Source organism: Eucalyptus grandis, chromosome 10, assembly GCF_016545825.1.
Source record: "Eucalyptus grandis isolate ANBG69807.140 chromosome 10, ASM1654582v1, whole genome shotgun sequence".
Lineage (NCBI taxonomy): Eukaryota > Viridiplantae > Streptophyta > Magnoliopsida > Myrtales > Myrtaceae > Eucalyptus > Eucalyptus grandis.
Genome location: NC_052621.1, coordinates 38,425,451 through 38,447,467, shown reverse-complemented (window position 1 = coordinate 38,447,467; position 22,017 = coordinate 38,425,451). Strand labels below are relative to the sequence as shown.

At 38.3% G+C, this 22,017-nt stretch overlaps 1 protein-coding gene across 1 annotated transcript; it reads left to right on the top strand.

The window, feature by feature from the left end:
• Positions 1–19,168: 19,168 nt before the first annotated feature.
• LOC104423281 (vacuolar-processing enzyme) lies at positions 19,169–21,616 on the top strand. Its single transcript, XM_010035793.3, has 6 exons — positions 19,169–19,421; positions 19,577–19,741; positions 19,857–20,302; positions 20,546–20,783; positions 20,950–21,153; positions 21,281–21,616. The coding sequence occupies exons 1-6, from the start codon at positions 19,224–19,226 to the stop codon at positions 21,425–21,427; spliced, it is 1,398 nt and encodes a 465-aa protein (XP_010034095.2). The 5' UTR covers positions 19,169–19,223; the 3' UTR covers positions 21,428–21,616.
• The last annotated feature ends 401 nt before the right edge of the window (positions 21,617–22,017 follow it).

Here is a 22,017-nt window from a genome sequence, read left to right as displayed (position 1 = left end):
AAAAAAAAAAACCACAACAAACACTTTTATACAGTGTAACCCATATAGTATATACTACGATACTATTAACAAAAGTTAGGTCCTCCACAACACGGGGTTTGCAAGACAGGGGTGAGGTTTCAATCCTCATCTAGATCCTCCTCCGGGTCCTCCTGGGGATCCTCCTCGACAATCTCTCCTTCTTCAAAGCTCCAATTGGAGTCCACTATTGAGCACTTTGGAAAGTTAGGATCATCACCAAGCTTGGGATACTTTGCATCCACCACCGATCTACCCTTAGGATCTACCGTCCCCTTCCCAAACGCTACCTCTAAAATGTACAGAGATACATCAAATTCCGATACAAGGCCCACCCTTCGTCCATCATTGTAATGACGATACCACGACCGGTATTTGTGAGGCACCTTTTGAGGTTTACGCACATCAACCCAGACGATGGATTTCACCAATACATATTTCAAGCCTTTAGGTGATGGTGTATCAAAATGTGATAACCTGTCTCAGCGATTTCCTCCGGATACCAAAATGCTCCGGAGGAGGTGGAGGTGCTGCCATTTAGGGACCTGAAATGTTGTCCCACAATAGGATGAGACTACGTCTTAGTGAGTTCTATCCTCCTAAGACTCGATTAGGAAGCAAATACGGCCTAAGTGCTGCCTAAACACACCACGGGTCAAAGGACTTACCTTGGCCTCAATTCCATCCTGCAAATCAATATCATTTATAAATGCCTCAAATCACATAAATCAATCAATTCATAACATCGAATCAAATCATTGATCAATCAACTTAGTCAATTACATGTTATCACGACCACCTCATGATCGGCCCATTCAACACTATCTATAAGTCCACCCATAATACGATTGCGCACTCTATGCTGATGAATAGATAGTATAGCTCTCGCTAAGCCGACATATCGCCCGCAGGCTGATATAGTACACTAATAATGCTCTCTCTCTCTCTCTCTCTCTCTCTCTCTCTCTCTCTCTCTCTCTCTCAGCTGATCATATTACCCTCGCTAAGCTAATATACCACCCCAATCAATTAATCAATTCATCATTTTTATCATACCCGATAAAAATAACCGTGTGTGGGTACACGGTCGACCTTAGCCAAAATATAAAAATTTCACTTTTTAAACATCCCGCTAGTTTCAATAGTCCATAACATATTTTTGGCGTTGTAAACCGACACCTGGTAATTTTTCAATTAATTACCAAAATTAATTAATTAAGAATAAAATCCTAAACTCACAATTAAATCAATTTAGCACAATTTAGAGCTCAAATAAATAAACAGGCTGTACCACAATAACTAGCATAAAATTCTGGTCACCGACTATCCCGGTCTAATTTCAGGAAACTAAATAATTAATTAAATAATTACATAAAATACTAAATAAATGCCAATAAATCCAACTTAGGCAAGTAATGCCTAATTGAACGCTAAAACGAACCCGGAAAAATTCCAAGACTCGCTAAATAAATACTATGGTCTATTTACTCGCTAATTATACTAACTATCCACCTAACATGCATCGGCAAATAATTAAATTCACTAATCTAATCTAATCTAACCATCTAATCCATCTTAGCCTAAACTAATCAACCCTTAAGCATGATTAACCTACTAAGCGAGGATTAGTGAGTTAAACTCACTTGCTCGATGATTTGGTTGATGCAAAACGACGGGGACGCAACAAGGCTCACTTCTCTCCAAAGCAGGCCTAACTTTCGGGGTCGAGATCGACCTCAAAACATGCCAAACCTAAGTTGAAAACCCACTGGTTTTGCTCTTTGTTCTCGCTAAAACAGAGGAAAACAATGGCTAGTTAAGGCAAGCAGGGATCAAGGAAGGTTGAAGGGGCCAAGCCGGACCTAGGCGGGGACTCATGGTGGTCAGAGGAAGTTCTAGCAACCTCCACGCAGCCCTAGCAGCACCCTAGACGGCGAGACAGAAGGCTGGAAGCAGCAGGGGACGTCGGGGTTACATGGTGGTGGCGGAGCAACGACGGTGCGCAAGGATGACGAACGGCAGTCCGATGGTGGCGAGCGGTCGTGACAGCATGTTGACTAGTTGCGGCTTCACCTCTGGATTTTTTGGTCTCTGCATGGCAGCTTGGATGGAGGAGGAAGAAGGCTCAGACGGTAGATGAGGGAGAGAGGGAGAGAGGGAACAAGAGGGGGCCACAAGCCTTATTTTCTCTTCCATGATCCCCTTGACCATCCACCACCACCACCAGTCTTCCTTGACCTCAAATCAGCCACCAAGACTCATCTTAGGACACTTGAAATGGTCTAAAAGCCCTAGGCAAGGAGGAGTTACGAATTTCAAATATTTTTCCCTCAATTGGACATCGATCTTTCTCAACTCAACACAATTTGGCCTCAATAAATCCAATCGACATCTCTCCGATCAAATTGGTATTTTTCCTCACTAATTGATCCCACTTGCTTCCCAATTTCGTAATAAAAAAGGGTCCCCGACTTTATCTTAACAAAAACGGCCCTAGAACGACTTTTTCCCAAAAAGTTTCGATTTGTAAAAAAAATATTCTAAGACTGAGTTGACGCTCCTAAAATTAATTGTGACACAACGGAACTTTCAATTTTGAAATCAGACTCAAATTTGCGGTTAATTTCACTCAAGCACGTTTTTAACGTGACCTAGGCTATCGGATAAATTTCAAAAAAATTTAGTGTAAATAATCCGTAGTTGATTTTCTTCAAGTCATAATGAACCTACTTGATGCATTGGCGACTCTCGATTGTCATGAAAATCTTGAGAATTCAAATACGGACACAATGTACCAAAATGATAGAAAAATCATTCTAGTGCCGGCCAACGAGAATTTTCTAAATTAGTGGAGTCACCCACATTTAGCCACACATTTCAATCGAACCGACCTATCTTTGATCCCTAATTGATTTTTAACTGTGCCGTAATGGCCTCTAAAGATGAGCACCGTCGAGAAGCCGATTTCTGATCGAATTCTCAAATCTATTACATTAAAATTCCTTAATGACTTCCCTGGATAATCTAGTTATCTCAAGAGCAATCAGCTATGAGAATAACCATATAGGTGCGTCGATGAAATGCTCGATTTATTCAGTGGAAAACAGAATTGAAAAGTTGGGATGTCACAAAATGACACTTAAGTGCTACTTTATTTTTTTTTTTTTGAAAACTAGGACACCTAAATGCCAAATCTAGAAACCCCCATCAGAAATCTTACGTGGCAGTTTTTCATTATTAATGCTCACCCACGTGACTCACCTGAAAGCTAACTAAGTAAATAAAAGCCAAAACGAAATCATTTTGACTTGAATTTGAATTTTAATATATATTAATTAAACTAAATTTAAAACTAAACTTAATTTTTTTTAAAAAAAAAGGAAGATGAAGATTGAGTGAAGATTGAGCCCTCGTCGCCGTCTTCTAACCGATCGGGCGAGGCCGGTGACCCTCGCCGAATCTGGGGGAGGGTCATGACCCTCACCTTAAATCTAGGCAATGGCTCACAAGCCCTCGCCGCCAATGGGCCGAGGTCGCCGCCCCCGGCTAGTGCCTAGCAACCCCAACCGACTCTTCCCCCACCATCGGCAGCCCTTCCCAACAATAGTGGGGAGGCGGCGGCGAGGGCTCAATCCTCGCCACCTGCAATCTCCATCTCTTTTTTAAAAATTTAAATTTAGCTTTAAATTTAATTTAATTAATATTTATAATAATTATCTACTCGTGACAATAGCAAAATAACATCGTTTATGCACTTGTTTAGCCACATTAGCATGTAAAACAACGTTGTTTTGCACTTGCCTCATCAAAAAGTTGCGACGTTAGCATTTTTGCTGGATTTTCTCGTCATTGGCACTTAATCGATCTATTTTATTTCAATTTTGGGATTTAAATATTACTTTCCTAAGTTTTGGTACTTAAGTATTTTTTGTGCCAACTTTTGATACTCTAGGGGTCCGAGTCTCCTCAATTAAGTTATAAATAATTAGAAGGAGATATACATGTAATGTATATGTAGTACATGTGCAATCTTAAGAGATACGAATAATCAACAAAGACATCATAATTATCTCTAACATAGTAAAATAACCTGGAGAAATCTCTAATTATCTTTAACATCCCCTCAAACCAAAGGTGACTAAGTCAGCTTGAGGTAGAATTCAAGTCAAACAGTGCCACGATCACTTGTTTCCCATGAAATTAGCACTCAATGCTAGGCTTGGCGGATCCATGGCAACGCAGTGCATGTGATGGCTCCAAGTTTCCATTGACAACGAGATTCCAATATGTTGCTCGTCTAATCACATCAAGTTTGGTGGTGGTGTAAACTTCTCAAAACAAGAAATAAAAAGTCAAGAATCGAAGGCAAACAACACATGTCCTTTGTGATTGACTTTATTGTCGAAACAGCACTAGCACAAATGCAGCCAATACAATTGGCATGGCCACAGCAAGTAGAACGAGCCAGGTTTTGTTAAGTGAGGTTACTATGCGAAGACACATCTTCGCCGCTTCAAAAAATTCCTCCATGAAAAAGGAAAACTTAACTCAGTAACCCATCACCGTGTTAGTTGGGTTCACTCCTATGTAGAGGAAACCCAATGAGTTGCAAGCCCAAAAAGGGCTTGAGCCCATATGATAAGTTATATGAGGAAATAGGATTTCTCACTATCTATATAAAGAGGTAGCCGCAAAAAAGGAAACAGTAACAAGAGAAAAATATAAAGCAGAAAATTTGGTGTTTGGGGCAACATCTGATTTACATCAAGCTAGCGTCGGAGGTCTTCGTGGTCCGATTAAGCTGAAATTTTGTCAACATATTCGTAGCGCAATTTTATCGAATCTGAACAGTTTGATTTTCGTTTGAAACTCCATACATTAGGTTTTTCGTGGATTAATCAAAACCTGCGTTTTCTGTCAGATTTATCCTTGATCTCTTGTGAAGTTTATGTGTATTGCCAAGAATTATATTCTTGAGATCTTTGCTGCTATGTACCTCTAGTATATGCTAGAGAAGAATAATTTTGTTGATAGTGAAGAATTTTAGGTGGACTCCAGTCCCGTGGTTTTTTTATCTCCTCACGTCGAGGAGGTTTTCCACATAAAAAATCGTCTTGTGTTCGCATACTTGATATTTATTTGACTCTACTATATCAATTCCTATTAGGTTTACACAAGAAGGAATATTATTTTATTCCGCTACGTTGATTCGATATTATTTGAATTGTTAACATTCTCCCATCAGAGTGGTATCAAAGCATCATGTTATTGCTTGATTTTTTTGCCTTGTGTTAAACAATGGAAACAAATACGAGTAGAATGGTTACACTGAATGGTTTGAATTATCATATTTGGAAAGGGAAGATGGAAGATCTTTTATATGTGAAAGATTTTCATTTGCCCATATTTGTTGAGGAGAAACCGGAGAATAAAACTGATGTTGAATGGTCTATATTCCATCATCAAGTGTGTGGTTATATCAGGTAGTGGATAGATGATAATGTTTTGAACCATATTATTGAGGAAACACATGCAGGCAGTTTATGGGATAAGTTCGAACAGTTATATTCTCGAAAGACTGGGAATAATAAGTTATTTTTGATAAAACAGATGGTGGTTCTGAGATATCATGATAATACTCGTTTGACTGATCATTTAAATTCTTTTCAAGGAATTATAAATCAGTTGACTGTGATGGGAATCAAGTTTGATGATAAGATACAAGCACTATGGTTGCTTGGTACTTTGCCGGACTCTTGGGAGATGTTCCGAACATCTTTGTCTAATTTTACCATAGATGGTACAATTATCATGGATTTGGCCAATAGTAGTATTTTGAATGAAGAGATGAGAAGGAAGACACAAGGATTGTCATCTTCACATTCTGATGCTTTGGTTGTTGAGAAAAGGGGAAGAAGTGAGTCTCGAGGTCCGAGAAATAGAGATAAAAGTCGAGATAAAAGCAGAGGTAAGTATAATAAATTTGCTAATGTTGAGTGCCATTATTGTCATCAAAAGGGACATATTTAGAGGTTTTGTCGCTAGATAAAAAGGGAGAAACAAAAGGAGAAAGGTAAAGAGAAGAAAAGTGATAATGTCAATGATGACAATCGTGTTACTGCACTTAAAGAAGACTTTCTCACTATTTTTTATGGTGATGTAGTGAATTTTTTTTCTCATGAGACCAGTTGGGTAATTGATAGTGGTGCATCCGTTCATGCTACGTCTCGTAGGGATTTCTTTACATCATACAGGTCAGGTGACTTTGGATCTATGAAGATGGGAAACAATGGACTAGCTCAAGCTATAAGCATCGGTGATGTGTGCCTAGAAACCAGCAATGGCACAAGGTTAGTATTGAATAATGTTAAACATATATCTAATATCCGCTTGAATTTGATTTCTACAAACAAGTTGGATGATGAGGGGTATTGCAGCACCTTCAGTAATGGTCAATGGAAGCTCACCAAAGATTCTCTTGTTGTGGCTAGAGGTGAAAAATATTCTTTATTGTACATTATGCAGGCAAAGTTGTCCACAGACAAAATTAATGCAATAGATAGCGAAGATGCAGCTGAATTATGGCATAAGAGGCTCAGTCACATCAGTGAGAAGGGTTTGTCAATATTGGCCAAGAAGAAGCTCCTTTCAGGATTGAAATGTTCAGCGCTAAAAAAGTATGCTCACTGTTTAGTAGGAAAACAAAACAGAGTTATATTTAAAAGCTCCCATCCTTCAAGAAAGTCAGGTATACTAGAATTAGTGCATTCTGATGTTTGCGGTCCCATGAAAACAAAATCACTTGTTGGCTCTCTTTATTTTGTTACCTTCATAGATGATTTTTCAAGGAAAATTTGGATTTATACCTTGAAAACTAAAGATCAAGTGTTAGATGCTTTTAAGCAATTTCAGGCTTCAGTTGAGAGACAAACTAGAAAAAAAAATTGAAATGCATCAGAACTAATAACGGGGAAGAGTATATTGGACCTTTTGATGAATATTGCAGACAACAAGGTATTCGGCATCAAAAGACACCTCCCAAGATGCCTCAGTTAAATGGCTTAGCTAAGAGAATGAACAAAACACTGGTTGAATTGGTAAAATGCTTACTTTCACAGTCAAAGCTACTTGGATCCTTTTGGGGTGAGGCTTTAAGTATAGTTGTGCATGTATTAAATCTTACTCCATGCATTCCTTTAGAGTTTGATGTTCCTAATAGAGTTTGGACAGGCAAAAATATTTCTTATGATTATTTGTGTCTTTGAATGCAAAGCATTTGTGTATATTCCCAAAGATGATAGGTCTAAACTTGATGTGAAAATATGACAGTGCATATTTATTGATTATGGACAAGATATGCTTAGCTACAAATTTTATGATCCGATTGAAAAGAAAATTGTAAGAAGCAGAGATGTCGTGTTTATAAAAGATCAAACAATAGAGGATATTGAGAAATCGAAGATAATTTCAGCACCACAAGTTAGTGATAATTTGGTTGATTTGGATCCAGTTCCTCTTACAAATATTCTTACACCAGGTTGATGAAGAGCAACAAGAAATCAATGTTCTAAATAACGCACATGTTCCTTAACATGTTGAAACAGATAATAATATTCCTAAACTAGAAACTCAATTAGATGTTCCAGTCGGAGATCCGTTAGAGATAACGACCTTCCACCAAGTATTTTGAAGATGAGTATGTATTATTGACTGATGCAAGTGAATCGAAGTGCTATGCAAAAGCAATAGAAGATGAATACAAAAGCAATTAGTTCGATGCTATGCGAGATGAGATGCAGTCACTTTATGATAATCATACTTTTGAATTGGTGAAGTTATTTAAAGGTAAAAGAGCTTTGAAGAACAAGTGGATATATAAGTTGAAGCAAGATGAACATACTTCACAACCACGGTACAAAGCTAGATTGGCTGTTAAAGGATTTGGTCAGAGAAAGGGTATTAATTTTGATGATATATTTTCTCCGGTAGTGAAAATGTCTTTTATCCGTGTGGTACTAGGCTTAGCAGCTAGCCTAAATTTGGAAATTGAGCAAATGGATGTTAAAACAGCCTTCCTACATGGTGACTTGGAGGAAGAAATATACATGGAACAACCTGAGGGTTTCAAAGTGAAAGGGAAAGAGGATTATGTGTGCAAATTGAAAAAAGATCTCTATGGCCTAAAACAAGCACCGAGACAATGGTACAAAAAGTTTGCGTCAGTTATGATAGAACAAGGCTATAAGAAGACTTCATCGGATAACTGTGTATTTGTCCAAATATTTTATGATGATGACTTTATTATTATCTTACTTTATGTTAATGATATGTTGATTGTTGGCAGGAATGCTTCCAGCATTGAGTTATTAAAGAAATGGTTGAGCAAGTCTTTTGCCATGAAAGACTTGGGCTCGGCGAAGTAGATTCTTGGCATTAGAATTACCCGAGACAGAGATGCTAAGAAGTTATTTTTGTTGCAAGAGAAATATATTGAGAAGATCCTTCAGAAATTTTACATGGACAAGGCTAAAGTGGTTAGTACTCCTCTTACTGCCCACTTTAAGTTAAATATGAAGCAAAGTCCTACGACTGATAAAGAAAAGAAAGATATGGAAAGTGTTCCATATGCCTCAATTGTAGGAAGCTTAATGTATGCGATGATATGTACACGCCTAGACTTGGCGCACACAGTTGGCGTTGTTAGTTGCTATTTGTCAAATCCAAGCAGAGAGCACTGGAATGCAGTGAAGTGGATTATGAGGTATCTTCGAGGAACTTCAAAGTTGAAACTCAGTTTCGGGACCGGAAAACTTGAGTTAGTTGGATACGCAGATTCCGACTTGGTAGAAGATATTGATACTGACCTAATAGGTTTTCCGACTTCTAAGATCCGTCTCTCGTAAATCTACTTCTAGTTATTTGATTTCTTTTGTGGGTGGAGCTGTGTCATGGAAGTCAAGATTGCAGAAGTGTGTTGCACTTTCTACAACCGAAGTTGAATTTATTGCAGTGACTAAAGCTAGTAAAGAGATGCTATGGATGAAGAAATTCTTAGAAGAACTTAGGTTCAAGCAAAAGAGGTATGTGCTATTTTGTGATAATTAAAGCGCAATTCATCTTGATAAGAATTCATTTTTTCATTCTAGATCAAAACATATTGATGTTAGATATCATTGGATAAGGGATGTTCTAGATGAAAAGTTGTTGGAACTTGAGAAAATTCATACAAATCATAATGGCTCTGATATGATGACGAAGACTCTACCAAGAGAGAAGCTTGAACATTGTCAATTAATAGTAGGGATGATGAATCCCTCCACATTGTTGTGAGTGGGAGATTTATTAGCTGAGTTCACTTCTATGTGGAGGAGGCCCAATGAGTTGCAAGCCCAAAAAGGGCTTGAGCCCATATGATAAGTTATATGAAGAAATAGGATTTCTCACTATCTATATAAAGAGGTAGCCGCAAAAAAGGAAATAGTAACAAGAGAAAAAGAGAAAGCAGAAAATTTGGTGTTTAGGACAATATCTAATTTACATCAAGCTAGCGTCGGAGGTTGATTCATGGTCCGATTGAGCTGAAATTTTGTCAGCATGTTCATGGCGCAATTTTATCGAATCTGAACGGTTTGATTTTCGTTTGAAGCTCCATACATTAGGTTTTTCGTGGATTGATCAAAACCTGTGTTTTTTGTTAGATTTATTCTTGATCTCTTGTGAAGTTTATGTGTATTGCCAAAAATTATGTTCTTGAGGTCTTTGCTGCTATGTACCTCTAGTATTTGCTAGAGAAGAACACTTTTGTTGATAGTGAAGAATTTTGGGTGGACTTCGGTTCCGTGGTTTTTTTATCTCCTCACATTGATGAGGTTTTTCACATAAAAAATCGTCTTATGTTCGCGTACTTGGTATTTATTTTACTCTACTATATCAATTCATATTAGGTTTACACAAAATGGGAGATTATTTTATTCCGCTACGTTGATTCAATATTGTTCGAATTGTTACCGTTCTCCCATCACGCCAGTATCGTAACACAAACACCATGGCCCTTGATCAAGACAAAGTGAGGCATTTGGGTGAACACTATCAAGTGATAGGATGGATTTGTTTTGCTACAGGGAGCATCGGGTGCAGGGGTGCATTGGGTGTGCATTGCATTGGGTGCACTTATCGTTTCTTCAGCAACAATGATTTTGATACCAAGATAAGAATAATGATGCGGAAGAGAATAATTGTAGAATTCTTTATAATTTAATAACTATTAATGAAGAACACATCAGCCTAAATATAGGTTTTGTTGAATAACTATTCTAAAAAAGAATTTCAGATATGCACGTGTAAAGGGAAATATGCATGCAATTTGTATGTGATATACATGCAACATAGGTGCAATATTAAAAGATACGGATAATCAACAGAAATATCATAATTATATCTAACATAAGAAAAAAAATCAGATAGAAAGTATTAATTATCTCTAACAGGTATCTATGCAGCCACGGCGTCTAACGCCAAGGAAAGCATGGCTACCACGGCCCCGAAGCCTACCCATGGTGATCCCTCCAATTATGACACTTGTTTTGGTGACCTCTACAGCATCGCTTGGATAGGGGATAGGTATTATTATGTCACTTCTCTATGTTTTGAAGTAACTATACGTGCACATTCGATTGTAAAATGCAAAAGCAAGAATTGACTTTCTCTTTCAAAAGAAAAAGAAAAAAGCTAGCTAGATGAGCAAATAGCAAGATAAGCACGAGTGTCTGTCTCTGTATGAGGGGCGTGATTTCTTTGCCAAATTTACATGTACTCATTCTACGTTCTCTGTTTTCATCTCCATTAATCCGACTTTGGGTGTATGAGAATAGTGATTCCAGGATTTGGGGAAGGAAACATTGCGGGAGCAACACACAGCAGTGAATAATAAGGCCAATCTGACCAACGTGATGCAATATGGGAACACAGTTAGCAGCAAGGCCTTCCTCTCTACTTATATGAGCCAAAGCTCCAAGAAAGTCTCTTCCGCACCCTTGGACGAGCTCTCTTGTTTGAATTCCTGGGCAGTTACCCAACGAAATGCTAATTTGGTCTTTTTCCAACGCTAGGTCTATCTCTATCACCGTTGATTATGTGGCCTGTTGCAGAATAACACCAAAATATCCACAAATCGAAGCACAAATAACAAAAGTTAAAGCAAAATCAAAACCGCATGCAAGATTTAGCTGGGAACCCAAGACGGAAAAAACTACAGGGAGGGAGATGAGTTTACTAATTTCAACAACAAATACAAGAGTACAAACCAAAGAGTACAAACCCAAAGATCTAACAAGAAAATAGAAATAGGAAAGAAGTGAGAGAAAGTGGAGACTAGGGTTAGAGATGTGTACCTTCTATAGTCCCCCTTCAAAAAGCTCTGAAACAAATATGCATGGTTCAAAATCCCCTTGTCACTAATTTGAAAGTCAAAACTCAGCAACATTCCACCTTGACTTCAAATTTGCATAGAAGCGTTATGCCAAACACCACAAGACCTTGTGTCCTCACCACCAAAAGTGACCACACAAGGCCATCCTCTAGATGGCAAAATCAATGATGCATGTAGGAAACAAGGGATCAAAATGCCAATTCCACTTAGGCAACTTTAATGGTGAGAACGTCAATCAAGTCCTAGCAATGCTTGAACTTGGTTAAAGGAATTAGTTTAGTCAACATATCTACCGAATTATCCACCATATGTACTTTTTTTCACCATAATTGTACCTTTAGCAACCTCATCATCCATAAAGTTATGCTAGATATCAATATGTTTCATTCTTTTGTGATACATTAGGTTCTTGGTCGACTAGATCAAACTTTGGTTATCACAAATGATAACAAAGACTCCATCTTGCTTCACCCTAAGTTCTATAATTAAACGCTTTAACCAAAGTGCTTCTTTTGCCACTTCTGTCTTTATCATGTACTTTGTTTCAGTGGTAGACAAAGTTATTGTGTCTTTCAAGATTTCTCTCCAACTAATCGCAGAACCATCAAGCATAAAAACATAAATGTCAAAAATCTCTATTTGTCTAGATCGCCTACATAGTCAAAATCAATGAAACTAACAACCAAATGTCCTATATCATAACCTTTGCTAAAAGCCAAACACACATTTAAGGTACCCCAAATGTATCAAAGAATCCATTTCCCAACTTGTCAGTAAGATTTGCCCAAATGTGCGATATACCTGCTCACAACACTAATTGTCTAGGAAATGTCTAGATGAGTGCAAATCATAGCATTCATAAGACTACCCACAACACTAGAATACGGAATTCAAGGCATCTCATATTACTCTTCTTTCATTTGAGGCAACAAAGAAGCTTAAAGCCTTAAATGGCAGTACTCATTATTTTGGCATTCTCCATGTTAAAATGCTCAAGCACTTTCTCAATGTACCTCTTCTGTGAAGACTTCCCAACATGTCTGTCTCTACAAATCTCCATACTTGGAATCTTCTTAGTAGCTCTAAGATCCTTCATCTCAAACTCCTTGTTAAGTTACCTCTTCAACCATTGTATCCTTAACATGTTCTTCGCTATGATAAGTATGTCATCCACATACATTAACAAATAAATAAAAGAACTCACATAATCTCTTACAATACACATAACTATCATGTGCGCAATTGGCTAGGACTCATCATAAAGTTATCAAACCCCTTGTATCATTGCCGTGGAAATTACTTAAAACCAAAAGAGCATTTCAACCGACAAATGCGATCTTCTTTACCCTCAACAACAAATCCCTCGAGTTAAGACATACAAATTGTCTTCTCAAGCTCACCATACAAAAAAGTAGTTTTGACATCAAGTTGCTGAAGTTCTATATCATTTACAACCACTAACGCAAGCAACACATGAATGGAATTATGTTTCTCAACTAGAAAGAATGCTTCATTGAAGTTAATCTCATCCTTCTTACTAAATCAACTTTTTAAATCAACAAATGTACTAATCCACCAATTTATTATTGTATTGCAATATTCCAGCCAAGTCTACTGCCATTACGTCAAGTGTTGATTGATAGAACTGAGAATGAAATTGTCTTTCCTTCTCAGCCCAATTATATATCAAATGTGCTAGTAGATTAGTATACCAAGTTAAAACAGTCTTAGATAAAGACAAAGGAAACAACCTAAGCTTTAGACATTCATTCTTACCTGCCTCACCATATTGAGCCAAATATCAACCAGCATGCTCCATGGTCGATCAATCATCTTCACTTGTAAAAAGGGCAAAGTCTGACATTTTAAATGCTGTCGGAGAGGATGGTTCGACCCAAAAAAAAAAAAAAAAAAAAAAAACTCTAGGATATGGAACGGTGTTGACTAGAGGTGCCAAAATGGGTCTTAGACCCATATTTGACCCATTTAAATCATAAATGTGTTATATATGGGTCACTTATTTTTTGAAGAAACTAGTTAAATGAGTTTAACAATAAAAAACTTAAGATAGGAGGGTCTTAATTGGGTCTTAAATGGGTTGAATTTAGAACCCATTTTCAACCAAAACCTCACAATCTCTATCTTCCTTCTTTAACTTTACAAAAATATTTTTTACAAAAATCGAAATTATAATTATTTTTTATTTTAATTTTCTTTTCTTTTTCTTTCCTTTTTTTGTTCTTTCTTCTTCCTCCTTCCGGTGGCTGTCACGACGATGGCCGACAACGGCTAGGAGAGCCTCGAGCTCGCCGATATCCGGCAAGGCTCGAGCCTCACCGATCGGCAAGACTCGAGCTCGTCAACATTCGGTGAGGCTCGAGCCTCATCGATCAGTGAGACTCAAACTCGTTGGCGTCGGGCGAGACTCAAGCCTCACTAGATCCAACAAGGGCGAGCTCTAGCTCACCGAATTTGGAGCTCAAGCTTGCCGGATCTAGCAAGGCTCGAGCCTCGCCAAATTTGGCGAGGCTCGAGCCTCGTGATCTAGCGAAACTTGAGCTCGCCAACGTTGGCGAGCCAAGCGAGCTTGAGGCTCACTTGTGGTCGGTCGCCGATTGTTGTCGTGGCCAGCAACCATCCAAAGAAGAAGAAGAACAAAAAGAAAAAAAAAAAAAATTAAAAATTAAAAATTATATTCTTAAAAAATAAAATTTTAAATAATTAATATTTTAATTTTTAAAAGTAAAAAATTATTATAATTTGATTTTTAAATAATTATTTTAAAAATTATAAAAATTGTCTATTAAATTTGTCTTGTATAAAACTATTTTAGCAGTACCATTATATATAAGAAATCGGCTCCTGTTGTAACAACACATTGGTTGTTTGTTCAATCCTTTATTAGCTTTAGTTAAATGGGTTGAAGTATTGCCTCACCAAATGGTCCTATGTTATTGACGTTTGGCATTAGTCCAACAAGCTTAACATTTTCCACATTTGGCATAAGCAATTTTTGTTCAACATTTTGATTTGCCAAATTGTTATTATTATTTTTATAAATAGACTAACTTGATTAAATGGGTTAAAGTTCCAAGTCTTTGTAGGAGTCCCCCTAGTAGTGGAATTACTTGGCTCAAACGCCAACGTTATGATACTAAGCAAAAGTTGCGGGAACATACCCAATAACTGCTAGATTCCATGTTTAGGTGGACTCCAGTCCCGGAGATGAAAATGGCATTGATGATCATTTTTATCATGGTTAGACGTGTCTCCTCAAACAATCTCTTCATGGTGGTCACCATAACTAGATTTGGCTCCATTTCTATCCTCTGCTACTCGGTGGGATGCCTTGGAATGTCGACATTCCCACTTGGGTTTTGCTTTGCCGCTACTTGGGTGGTTGACGATTTGATAGAGATAGCCCTATCGTTACCATTTCGACTGGTTGTTGCCGACTGCATTGTCAAGGTCTTGCTGATTCCTAATTCTTGCCATTTCACTTCCTAAAATCAAACCACAATAGTCTCACCTGGCATGCCAAAAAGATGTTATACTAGATATTGGGATTTTTCCAATTAGTGAAAAACCTCTCACCCAAGGTTGATCTTTAATTTTATTTTTATTTTTTGTGAGTTCAGTGGCAATTTGGACAAGAGTTGAATTGCATAATAAGGATGAATAAGAATGAAAAGGGAAAAGAACCACAAATACGGGAAAGTGGAAATATAATGATAAATTAGAAATACATAGAGAATTTGTTCTTTATGATCGTAGTCCTCTTTACATTCACTACTCACTAAACAGCTGCCTACAAGCAATTAATACTCTACATGCAGCTACAAGTAGTTACAATTGCAATTCTACAATTTTAGGCCCCATTGACTCACATCAACCTTATTCATAAGCAGTTACAACTCAAATGCCATTGAGTTCAACCGTCAATCGATATTTAACTTCAATATGGATCTTCACTTTGTCTCCTTTCTTCATTTCCCTGCATCCGACACTTGGGCAAATTTCCTATAACATTGGTCATATATTGATTTTATCATTCAATTGATATATACATCAACCATTGTGTATCGATAGCTATACTTTATGGTCGCTGATAATCATGATTCATAGTTATCGATTAAACTCAACATAGTCAATAATGACATTATATAATTGTGTTGATTGTCAAATCACTTGTTGATAGCCATATTGATCTTATCACGGAGCTCTATGTTCGAACAAATCAGTCGGTCATTTTTCTGGGGTCAGCAAATACTCAACTTATACAAAACTGCTTGGTTTCTTTGTCGTTCACTCGATGCACTTTCTTGGGAGCCGAATAACATTCAGCAATTACAATTGTCAACTTCTCGTGATTTTAACCAGAATAATTCGATGACATGATTTTGGCGAAGGAGAGGATTTGCCAGTCGGCTTGAACTGGTGATTATCAGAGGGCCCAATTAATACTTCAAAGGCACGCCATGTGGTGTGTTTCAAGTTTCAACTCAACAAAATCGAGCCCCTTAGCATTTTGTGGATCTTCTTTTATCAAGTTATCATGCATGGGCTACCCATCCCAATGCCAGGAAGACGTATATTTATGTGTGTTTAAATATAGTAAGGGATTATGGAACAGACCATAATAGTCTGAGATAAGTATGCTATCCCACCAAGACGGCCATCATGCCTTTCTTTAGGGATTGCCTTTTAGTCTCCAGTCATCATGCATCTATTCCATAATGGCTTTAGGTTTCAGAAGTGTTTTCATATCCATAGGAGGTCCACAAAGTGAAAAGTAGAGAGTATACTCACACCTGGAATTTCTTGTCCCGGGGGAAAGGAAAAAGGAACTCAGGAAGCCATGAAAGGAGTGTGTAGAGTGTGTCCGTTGATAAGATTAAACCTCATTGGGAAGGGTGCGTACAAATCAACAATGACATGAATTAAACTTCAATTTTTAGTCAATTGTTTCTGGAGTCAGCTGTTTCTAAAAGTGAAAGAAGGGTACGCAAGCCAGCAACGCAGAAGAAGTAAGTGCAAGAGGAAAAGTTTTCATCGGCCGCCTTCGAGAAATGACAGGTCAAGTCAACCCCAAAAAAGCCAAACCAGACAACACGGAAGGCAATCTCTCAGGACTAATCAATCAATCACGCAGTCTGAGCTGCTAGAATATGAATAAGAAAAGGCACAGAGAGAGTCGGGGGGTCCACTTGAATATGAAAAATTCAAGACATTAACTTTGAATATGCAATACACCATTCTTCTTATTGTACCCCACCCGTCCGCCGTAGGGGTCTCACACTGTCTCTTGATACTGAGAAAACGACTTGCCGGAAAGCTTCCAGTATTATGTATATATTGGTTGCTTTTTCTCAACCCTCGTCCGATTAAGTCATTCTCCCACGGGAAGCATTCGAGGATTAAAGAGGTTGATTCTTTCTGGTAGCCAGTCCAGTAGTGGTCTTCTAAAGCTGAGAGAAGGATGCGAAGGAGACCACCCTCTCATGCTGCATGAGATGCTCCTATATCTTATGAAAATGGCAGGCCACGTCTTTGCAGGGTCAATACCTAAATGATGAAACGCGTTACCGCCTAACGAATTGGACTGAGGTTTAGTATTCGAACGTGATCGCAGGGGTAATACCTTCTTTTTGACCAACTGGAATGGGGTTTGCCATTTAGGTGTGAAGTGGAATCACCCCCTTGTATACTCTCAGCCACTAGTTTTGCCGCAATTGTTTTTGTCGTGGGGACTTGACACATCTTGTCCACATCTCCACCACCTTTGTCAAGTCTTTCACATTTGTGAGATCGGTTTGTTTTGGTGAAAATAAAAGCTAAAGAGGAAAAAAAAAAAATTTGCTTTTTCATGAAAATCAAGAATTTTAATTTAAAATTTCAAAATCTATAAAATATCATCTGTTAATTTGCATATCTACCTCTATATTGTACGAAAACTTCAAATTGTGTCGGATATGAAAAAGCCCAAATAAATTAGCAACATGATTTCGACTGAGTAGAAGTAAAAAGTAAAACTCAATCGGGACATGCCTAAAACATACTTTTATTTTGTATTATATATGTATATATATAGAAGATCCACATACTAAATTTTAAGAGGAATTGCTTAGGAGATTGTCAAGTGCTTTATTGGATGGTCATTGCTCTCGTGCAAAAAACGATCTTCTCAATTATATCAAACAATCAAAAAGTCCAACCCACAACGGAGACCACGCAATTCAAAAGGAAGTTCTGATTAGAAAAGTTGGTTGTACGATCTTTTAATGATGCGAACATTTGGGGGATTATCATTCTCATTGCCGCCTATCGGCGACTACCGCCCGCCACCGATTGCCGCTGGCGCGCAGTGGCAGCCGGTGACTAGCGGCAACAACAAATGGCAGCCAATGACGATGGATGAACAACCGACTAATAATAAGGATAAACGATGAAAAGAATTTTTATTTCTCAATTTTATTCCAAAAATAGAAAAATTAAAAAAAAAATTACTTCTGATTTCTGTTCCAAACCTCTTTTTGGAGTAAAAATCTATTCCAAAAATAGAAAAATGAAATAGTTTTACCAAACTAATTTCTATTCCAAGAACAAGTCTGGAATAGAAAAATAATTCTAGAACAAAAATAGATTAGTTATCATGCGTGCTCTTAGTCTCAGTCTAAAGAAAAACACCTAAAACTCTAGTTGATAAAATCATTACATATGAAATCATCCATTCATTTAATAGTTTAAGTTTTTAGAATAAATGATAGTGGTCTTCCAAAAATCTCACACTAGTGTTGAGAGAGAAGGAGCACCTTCATGGACCTATGATTAAATCCAGCATTATATTTGCAATTTTTAAGGTGTAAACCCCCCACAATATCATAGGCCTACCAAATAAACGAACAAGAGACAAATTGTGTCTATAAGGCAAATATATCTATATATAACCTGAAGATGTTTTGCTGTGAGAGCAAACTCTGGAATAAGCGGCAAGGATATACATATGAACCAAATGATAAATTGAGATGAGAGAATGAGTCAGGAATGTTTAGGGAAATCTTTCTATTTTATTTTATTTTATTTTATTTTTTGGTCGAAAGGGAAATCTTCCTATTTGCTACATGCAATTCTGCAAGAAATTATAATTGGGTCCAAAGCTGAGATATAGTGCGAAGTTGTACTTCATGTCTACTTTAAGACCCAGGTTTGTGTTGATGCTTCTCGGGATCTCATTGTCCCACGAGTCCCTTTATGTCCCTCCACCTTGTCTACTGCGCAAATTGCTCCGTCAGTTGCGTCTTGACAAATCTCCATCCTCCAAGATATTATTTATCAATAGCTTAATTATCTACGACAGGCACATCATTTTAAGCGCAGAAATTACCGGGGAAAAGACGCACGTAGGAAAGGAAGGAATTTATTGACTACTTTGACTTGTTGAGTAACCTTTAATACCCAGAAAATGAGAAAAATGAAGCATTAAAGAAACTATCCAATGAATGGCGAGAGACGATGGCGATGGAGGAGGAGAATTTGGAACGGGTAGAGTAGAGCCTACGTGAAGATTGATGGGTTACCAATGAAGTCTTTCATGGAATGGGGTCAACGCATTCCCCCGAGGTGGATTTGCCAGCAACAGTTACTCCATGTAGACACGCTTTAGACATATCTTTGCGCATTGAGTCCCCGCTTTCCCACCTCTATATAAACCTCCCTCCCATTCCCCCCATCCAAACCATCCCCCTCAATCTCATTTCTCATCAAACTCTCCATCGTGATGATGACCACCTCCTTATATGGCAGCCTTGTTCCTTTCTTCCTCCTCACAGCACTGATGATGGCGCCTGTGAGCGAGAGTCGGAAGAGCTTTCGAGAAATTGTGTCGATTTCGGGTGGTGATCGTGTTGAAAGTGAGGGCACCCAATGGGCTGTTCTAGTCGCCGGATCCAACGGTTATGAGAACTACAGGCACCAGGTGATGCCCCACCCAAAATCAGCATTAGCTACTGTATATGTATAAAGTATATTATGGACAACTTGCTGGCTGTACATTCTTCCGTACTCCATGAGCAGCACGAAGATTATATACATAATGAACTGGAATGACCTGTGTGATGTGTGTCTATGTAGGCTGATGTGTGCCATGCCTACCAAATCCTCAAGGCAAATGGATTGAAAGATGAGAACATCATCGTGTTCATGTACGACGACATCGCCAATAACGAGAATAATCCCACCAAGGGTATCATCATCAACAAACCCGACGGCCACGATGTCTACAATGGAGTTCCCAAGGTCTTAGTTCAGCACTCTTTATCTAGTTACTTTATACATCCACTATATAGGAGGATGCATGCATATCGGAATGATCGATTTCCGACCCTAATTAAACAATTGTGTGATATTGTAGGATTACACTGGTGATGCGACCACAGCAGCCAACTTGTATGCAGTCCTTCTTGGGAACAAGACGGCCCTCAGCGGGGGCAGCGGAAAGGTTTTGAACAGCGGCCCAAATGACTACGTCTTCTTCTATTACGCTGACCACGGGAGCACGGGACTAATGTCCATGCCTGTGGGGGATGACATATACGCGAACGACCTGATGAAGGTGCTGAAGCAAATGCATCAGGCGAAGAAGTACTTGAACATGGTGATATACATAGAGGCATGCGAGTCGGGGAGTATGCTGCAAGGGTTGCTCCCTAAGGACATGGGGATCTATGCGACCACGGCGGCCAACACTGAGGAGAGCAGCTATGCCTACTACTGCCCTGGAGATTCCACTGACGATGATCCCTCCAAGTATGACACTTGTTTGGGGGATCTCTACAGCATCGCTTGGATGGAGGACAGGTATTATTATGTCATTTCTCTATATTTGAAAGTAACTGTACGCGCACATTCGATTATGAAATGCAAAAGGAAGAAGTGACTCTCTTTTAGGGGGAAAAAAGTAGCTAGATGAGCAAAAAACAAGATAAGCACGTGTGTCGGCCTCTATATGAGGGGCGTGATTTCTTTGCCAAATGTACATGTACTCATTCTCTGCTCTCTGTTTCCGTCTCCATTAATCCGAATTTGGGTGTGTGAGAGCAGTGATGCCCACGATTTGGGGAAGGAAACATTGCAGAAGCAATACTTAACGGTGAAGAAAAGGACCAATTTGTCCCACGTGATGCAATATGGGAACACTGCTCTCAGCAAGGCCGTCCTCTCTACTTACATGGGTCGGCGCTCCAAGAAAGTCGCTTCCATTCCCTTGGACGAGCTCTCTTCTTCAAATTCCCGGGCAGTTCTTCAACGTGATGCTGATTTGGTCTTTTTCCGACGCCAGGTCTGTCTCCGCCACTGTTGATTATGTTGCATATTAATTTATCTATTCTGACTGGTAATTAAAAAAGGAAATGCGATTCTTTTAAACTAGTGTTTCTTGCTATATGTCTGTTTTGCCTCTTGATATTGGGACACCTTGTCGATTGATCACTTGAGAGTGATTGTAGGTGCAAAAAGCGAAAGGGTCTACTAAGAGTGTGGAAGCACAGAAGAGACTGGACGAACAAATTACTCACCGATCACATCTTGATCGCAGCATCAAACAAATTGTCAACCACCTGTTCGGAGGCTCCAATGTCGCAAGTATGTTGACTACTGTTCGACCTGGAGACCAACCTGTTGTTGATGATTGGGACTGCCTCAAGACATTTGTGAGTCTTCATGATCTACTCATCAATTACTCGTCCGATCCACATATGATACATGTACATGTACATGCACAGCTGATTTATCTCATGAACAGTTTCTAATGTCAAATTTGTTCATTCTGATGTATAGGTGAGGACTTACGAGCAACATTGTGGACGCCTAAGTGAGTACGGAATGCAATACACAAGAGCCATGGCAAACATGTGCAATGCTGGAGTAGACAAGGATCGTATGGAGGCAGCTTCTATTCAAGCTTGTTCTGGGAAAGCAAAGTGATAACGATGATCAGTGTCTCCTCTTATGTAACGTTTATGGAGATTATGTGCTCCTTCAAAGAACTTAGACTAAATTTACGTTTACAAACCCTCTAGATATCTCGTGAATGAATCAGCAAGCCAAAATGCTGAAAGTATGTCAGAATCTTTTCAGATCGTTAATGATACGGTCAGTCTTTTGTTTAGCAAATATCGTGGATCGTCCTTACAACACTTGTAACTAGATACGTACCATATCTTTTTGAACCCCGTTAACCTAAGCGAGACGACTGGATGATCGTATCACTACACCGATGGATCACAATCAATTCTTTTTAACTCTGCGTATATGAATATCTAGAAGGAGAATTGTTTAAAAAATTATAAACTTATTACACTTTTATCAATTTAGTCATCAATCTTTTAATTGTACCAATTAAATTAGAAATCTTTTCTCATTTTACCATTTGAGTTCATCTAACTAATTTTGGTAAAAAATCACTAACGTTTATATTAATTGTGCTATATGACTGACATAAATAATTTTAATATTTTTTTAATATTTTTTAATTTTAATTTTTTTCCTTTTTCTTTCTTTACTTTTTTTTTATC

Excerpts from the sequence above, each read along its gene's own strand:
- LOC104423281 (XM_010035793.3), top strand. The coding sequence starts at position 19,224 with ATGATGACCACCTCCTTATATGGCAGCCTTGTTCCTTTCTTCCTCCTC. Across the intron at positions 20,303-20,545 it reads ATCGCTTGGATGGAGGACAG|TGATGCCCACGATTTGGGGA; the intron begins GTATTATTATGT and ends GTGTGAGAGCAG. Across the intron at positions 20,784-20,949 it reads TGGTCTTTTTCCGACGCCAG|GTGCAAAAAGCGAAAGGGTC; the intron begins GTCTGTCTCCGC and ends GAGTGATTGTAG.